The sequence below is a fragment of the Lathyrus oleraceus genome, chromosome 1 (genome assembly GCF_024323335.1).
Source record: "Lathyrus oleraceus cultivar Zhongwan6 chromosome 1, CAAS_Psat_ZW6_1.0, whole genome shotgun sequence".
NCBI lineage: Eukaryota > Viridiplantae > Streptophyta > Magnoliopsida > Fabales > Fabaceae > Lathyrus > Lathyrus oleraceus.
The window spans coordinates 180,774,577-180,780,885 of record NC_066579.1 but is presented as its reverse complement, the minus strand read 5'-3'; the positions used below and the strand labels follow the sequence as shown (position 1 = coordinate 180,780,885).

The following is a 6,309-nucleotide window of genomic DNA, read 5'->3' as shown; positions in this document are numbered from 1 at the left end:
GGCCTACTAGAAGTCCCGCCCGAGAGGCTCAATACCTCGCCTGGGGGATTTAGAGTCTCATAAGTCAGGGTCGACATATAATCTTGCTCGAGGGACTTAAAGTCTCATAAGACTCGACATATAATCTCGTCTTAGGGACTAAGAGTCTCACCAAACAATATGATTTAAACGCCTCTCCTAAAGGACTTAGAGTCTCATCATTTGGGCTCAATACACAACCTTGCCTGAGGGGATTAAAGTTTCATTGGGAGAGATCCAACTTAAAGTCTCGCCCAAGGGATGCAACTGAAGTCTGGCCAGAGAGACTTAACTTAAGTCTTGTCTGAAAGCCTGATAGAAATTCTGTCAGAGACGCTCAATGTCTCACCTGAGGACTTAAAGTCTTATAAGTCAGGCTCAAATATAGTATCAATTGAGGGGCTTAGAGTCCCACCAAACGACTTATCTAAACACCTCTACTGAGGTACTTGGAGTTTCCTTGTGCGAGACCTAACGTAAAGTCTTGCTTGAGGGACTCGACTATTAAGTCTCGTATGAAGAACTCAACATAAAGTTCGGCTTGAGAGACACACTATAAGCCTTCATCAAGAAAAACCCCACATACGATAGATCCATCTAACCATCATATATGGCCTCTCGTCGTCGCGAACAAGCCTTAGTTGTTATAAACCTACTAAGACCTCTGAGCATCCCCTACCCTTGTAGGGATATCACCTATATTTTTTTTACCAATACAAGTTATAAAGTTATGAAGATTGTAAAGACGAGAATGATGGAGATACATATTTATGACTACTGAAATCCAACATATTGATTAACAAATCGATCCACAAACCAAAAAACAACGAAGTCTAATACAGAACCGAGAAAATCAGACTCGGGCTCTAGCAGACTGAACTATCTGTCGAACCTAGACTATTATAACGTCACTGGCTGCAATTAGGTTTGTCTTCAGGCAAATTTCTAGTTGCTGCAATCTCAAAACATGTTTTCTTTCACTTTATCACTAAAAGATTTTAAGACATATTTCTACTCACCCTTTTCATATAAAAATACAAAATAAAATTTATTTTCTTAATCAAAAATCAGAATAACTTTCACTAAAATTTAAAGAAATGAAAATTGTAACACACTTCAATAGTATAATTTAATTTGTGTTGAATATTTCGTTTCTCATAAAGTTTTGTTGAGTACATTATTATCTAATGCCATATAACTTTTTAAATAATAATTTAATTTTAAATGAGATAAAATTTTAACATTTTACCAAACTGATATCTAACCGAAACTCTTAAAGCACCTAAAAATCCTCATTATATAGATAATCGTAAATGTTTCATTGTTCTAATACATTTAACTGCAGCAGATATATAAATTCAAACTCACGATATATCACTTACTAATTTTAATAAAAAAAAACTTTAGCCATTAAATTAATTTAAAAATAATAATAATTGTAAATAAATTAATTATACTTTAAAAAAATATATATTAATAATATAAAATATTTTTACACCATTAATTACTAAATCACTTTTTTTATTTTTACAATATTAAATTTATTTTAAGCTTGTTATAAAGTGTCTACATACTACCTTTAAACTCTTATCTCTCAATTTATAATAATTAATCTCCAAATAAAATGGCATACCGACATGAATTCTGATCGCAACATTCACCTGTCATTAGTTGCATGCAATCAACAAATTAGTAACTTACACTTCAAAATAAGAAGAAAAATAACAATTTAAATATAAAATATTTAATTTAAAATATACACCATTCGATCTCAACATAATAACTGAATCTGATTTGTTAATTCACAATCATTTTCTTCCTTTTCTGTTTTTGTCACTTTGTTTCTTCATCATCATCATTATCAATTCTCACCAAAACCAAAAATCATAACTTTCTTTGATATGATATTGTAGAACGAGATTCAATTGAAGAAAGAAAAATGGCGAATGCAATACTATTAGCAATTGCTGATGCAGTATTAACATTTATATGGGTTTTCATTTCTTCAACCCTAGGATTAGTCACCACAGAAATTCTGAAAGCTTTTAATCTTGAATTTGTGTCTTACAATGGTGTTAATTACCCTTTTATTATAATCACTACTTTATTAATTTTTGTTATTATATTCACTTTCACTGCTATTGGTAATGCCATGGGTGGTGCCAGTTTCAATCCTACAGGAAATGCTTCTTTCTATGCTGCTGGTCTTGGTTCTGATACCCTTTTCTCTATGGCTCTTCGTTTCCCCGCTCAGGTTTTTTTTTTCAATTTTCAATTTTTACATTTAGGGTTATGGTTTTGTGTTGTAAAAGTTGTTGCTTTTTTTTTTTTTTTACTTTTATGTTAGTGGTGCTTTTTTGGGTGATGAGATTCATGAATCTTGCATAAGTGCAAAGTTTTAATTGATTAAAGGAATCTGTGAACAGAATCAAGATTGGAACTTTAGCAACATGGGTGGTATAGTATATGTTTGTAATTTTAAGAATCTTAGTATATGTTTGGTGTTACTAAGCACTGATACTTCATATTGAAGGCGCGTTCTGTGTCTTGTGTCTTGAACTTGTTTGTGTTGACATGAAACTGACATTTGTGATTATCCGTGTTGACGTGTCGGTAATTTGTAGATTAGGATAAGTTTGACGAAATGATGATGATAGCGTAATTTTATTGAAGTTTCTATGGTAAGAGTAGATCAGATGGAGAAAAGTTAATCAGTTAGAGGTAGATGAAGACCTAGAAAAAATGTGAGAGGTTATTAAGAAAGATCTCGAGATTAACGATTTGGATAGAAACATGGTTCTGGATAGAATATTATGCTGAAGTTGATCCATGTAGCGAGATAAGACTCGGTTGTTGTTGTTTTGAGTGTAACTTTTGTCAAAATCACAGTGACACGATGGGATTTCTTCAAACTAAGTGTTAATCTGAACACGTGCTTAAAGATATGGTGTTATATGTATTTTGAGAAACCTAATAGGTTGGCCTAGTGAAATCATGTTGTATGGATACTCTTTTGCAGAGATCTTTGTATAAAAGATAAATCACTTGGATTGATGTCATATAGTTACTACTCTTTCGGTCTTGATCTTGATTCTGTCTGACAGGAGGATACATGTAGATTTAATGTTCAAATTTTATGCAATATTTAAGCATTTTTGGAAATTTCTTCAACTACACGACAATTGTAGTAGCAGGACTCACAGATTTTTATGAAGCATAACGTAAAAACATTGACCGTGATTTAAACGACTCTATTTGGTTATCTCGTGACCTGTGTTTGGTTTCTGTGTATTAATATTTATATTGATTGAAATGAATTTTTAATGAGTGATGTTACGCAGGCGTTAGGTGCGGTGGGTGGTGCTATGGCAATTATGGAAGTAATGCCGCCAAAATATAGGCACATGATTGGTGGACCCGTTTTGAAGGTTGATTTGCATACAGGAGCTATTGCAGAAGGAGTGTTGACATTTGTAATCACTTTTGTCGTTCTCTTCATCATAATCAAGGGTCCTCGTAGCGAGTTCCTGAAGACTTTGATGATGTCTATTTCCACCGTGGCTGTGATCGTCGCCGGTTCTGCCTACACCGGACCGTCCATGAATCCTATCCTTGTAAGTGATTCATTTTTCACATTCACCATTTGTTACCCTTTTTTTTCTTGTCTGAATAGCCTGTGTTACCTGTACCGGTTTGCGTACAATGTGCATCATCTTCCTATCACGAGGGTGGCGAAAACTCTTTTAAATTCCTTTCTCAGGACTAGATTCTTATATGTGCCTAAAGTTTGAAACTGTTCTGTTTTGAAATCTTTATTCTGGAACATATCAGGATTTCTTAGTCACCATAACTTTTATTGTTTTTAAAATGATTCCTTCACCTTTTTTTAGCTTTTATGTTATAAAAGTGTTGAATCTTCTCATTGTTGTTCTAAATAAGCTGCTTATCAACCATTTTGTAGGCTGCTTTATTGAATTTGTATAAAACTTAGGAATACTTTACTGTTGGTCGTATATGTGTTTCTACGTAACACTGTACCCCATATTAAAGCTACGAAGCACATACACCGACACCCCGATATTTGTATGACACTTGTACGGTACATGTTGGAAACTCATAAATAAATAGTTTTTTCCTTTCCGTGACACTCTTTGAATAGATGTATGACACCCGTATAACACTTATACGACAAATGTCAAGATGTCAACAATTCAGACAAGTGTTTCAAAAAATTTATTTTCCTTGCTTCAACACACCTTATACTTTTTTTTAGACAAATTTCACACATCTTAAAGGCTTAAACATGTCTTGAAACAATTTTGATTAACAAAGGATTAAAACATTTGATTAAGATATTTTAAACTCTTTTAATAGTAGATGAATAAATGAAGGTCAAATACTATTTTTTTATGTAGCGGTATCGATGTCTTATGATTTTAACATATTATGGTTTCAAAGTGTCAGCATTGTGTCCCGTATTGAATTCAGGATTTCATAGTATTAAACACATATTTGACATGTACTATTATGTCTGTCCAACACTTACATGACACTGAAACACGTGATTGTATTTGATCTCAAAATACACTTACGTGACACGGATAGTATTGTATTTGGTGTTTGTGTTAGTGTGTCTGTGTTAGTGTTTGATACTTTAATTATTCATATGGTGCATTATTATTTTGCAGGCATATGGTTGGGCATATTTAGACAACTGGCACCACACATGGGATCAATTCTATGTATATTGGATTTGTCCATTCATTGGAGCAATACTTGCTGCTTGGTTGTTTCGTGCTGTCTTCCCTGCTCCACCAAAAGTAGTCAAACAGAAAAAAGCTTGAACAAGAGGGTATAACATAATCATCCTCCATGCAACTGCATTAATAAACTTCTTTTTGTTTCTCTTCCTCCTTCCTCCTTTTTGAGCGTTTAAAATAGAGTCGAGACATTTGTCGATAAAAATAATAGAAGTTGTAAAATTTTATCCGATTATTTACAAAACAAAGTTATTTGATTGGATGGGAAGGATAACATTGTAACAAAAAATTAATGGAAGGGAATAATTGGAAGGAAAATTTTATTTCGAAATTTGGTATTGTATTTTAGTTTATTTTCTGTTAACTTGTGTGTATATATTTATTATTAGGTCCATTTTATGTAATAGAAAGATTCAAAAAATTTGAAACCATGAAATGAAATTCAGATCTCTGTTTTTCTTCATGGAGTCTTGCGCTGATTGTGGTCCATACTATTTGATTTGAGAGATTAGTTTTTGCCCGCACAAGATATAATTGAAAAATTGTTAAGAATTTGGGCCACTTTTAAAAATAATTATTCAATTTGTTGACAACATTGTTTCGTGAGAATTGCAATTATGATTTCTAGAAAATAAAATATAAAATTTTAATTTCAGCTAATGCAAAAAGTAGTCTCAACTTACCCAATGCTACTATAATGATATAGAAGTTCAATTCGAATAATAATCGGGTTAAGTTTCCTAGGATTTTCGTCACATAAAGAATGACACAAAAGCTACTTTTAACTAGGCATGACAACATAACCCGTACCCGCGAGTACCCACCCGAACCCGCTCCGAAGTTGACGGGGAAAACCCGCTTTGATTGGGTTTGGGTTTTCCCTGACTATAAAATATGGGGACGGATCGGGTAATGGGGACAATAGTACCCACCCCGAACCCGCCCCCGAACCCGCCCCGTTTATTTCATTGTGTACATTATTATTTATTTTTGACATTTAGAATATTAAATACGTGGTCAATATTTTGAATTTTAATTTTAATTTATTATTTAAAATATTTGAAATATATGTATGAAATTTCTTTAGATTGTTTTATTTTATTATTTGTAATGTAATTTTATTTTGGAAAAAATAAATATTTTTATTAAAAAAAATTGATTTCACTAAATGAATTGGTGGCGGGGCGGGGATACCCGAACCCAACCCGAACCCGTTTGGGACGGGTTTGGGTTTTGATTCTCCATCCCCGTTTGGGTTTGGGGCGGGGAACGGGAACTGTTTGGGGATTCGGGTTTGGGTTTGGGGGAGGTAAAATCCGTCCCCGACCCGCCCCGTTGTCATGCCTACTTCTAACACCATTTCTAAAGATACGAGTCACATAACTAATTAGTGTATAAAAAGAAGTGTGAATGTCACTATTTATTGTTTTAAACAGGGTTAAACTCGATTTATTGTTTTAAACAGGGTCAAACTCGACGTAGCAACATAGTTGATCACTTCAAAGTCATTAGTCTATATCAGTTCATACCA

The 6,309-nt window shown here is 33.3% G+C and overlaps 1 protein-coding gene across 1 annotated transcript; it reads left to right on the top strand.

The window, feature by feature from the left end:
• The first annotated feature begins 1,791 nt into the window (after positions 1 to 1,791).
• On the top strand, positions 1,792 to 5,109 carry LOC127126130 (aquaporin SIP1-2). The gene is made up of 3 exons (XM_051055002.1): positions 1,792 to 2,272; positions 3,360 to 3,632; positions 4,707 to 5,109. The coding sequence occupies exons 1-3, from the start codon at positions 1,958 to 1,960 to the stop codon at positions 4,860 to 4,862; spliced, it is 744 nt and encodes a 247-aa protein (XP_050910959.1). The 5' UTR covers positions 1,792 to 1,957; the 3' UTR covers positions 4,863 to 5,109.
• The last annotated feature ends 1,200 nt before the right edge of the window (positions 5,110 to 6,309 follow it).

Bases quoted from the DNA above. Each gene is read 5' to 3' on its own strand.
- LOC127126130 (XM_051055002.1), top strand. From the start codon at position 1,958: ATGGCGAATGCAATACTATTAGCAATTGCTGATGCAGTATTAACATTT. The intron at 2,273-3,359 runs GTTTTTTTTTTC...GATGTTACGCAG, and splicing joins CTCTTCGTTTCCCCGCTCAG to GCGTTAGGTGCGGTGGGTGG. The intron at 3,633-4,706 runs GTAAGTGATTCA...ATTATTTTGCAG, and splicing joins CGTCCATGAATCCTATCCTT to GCATATGGTTGGGCATATTT.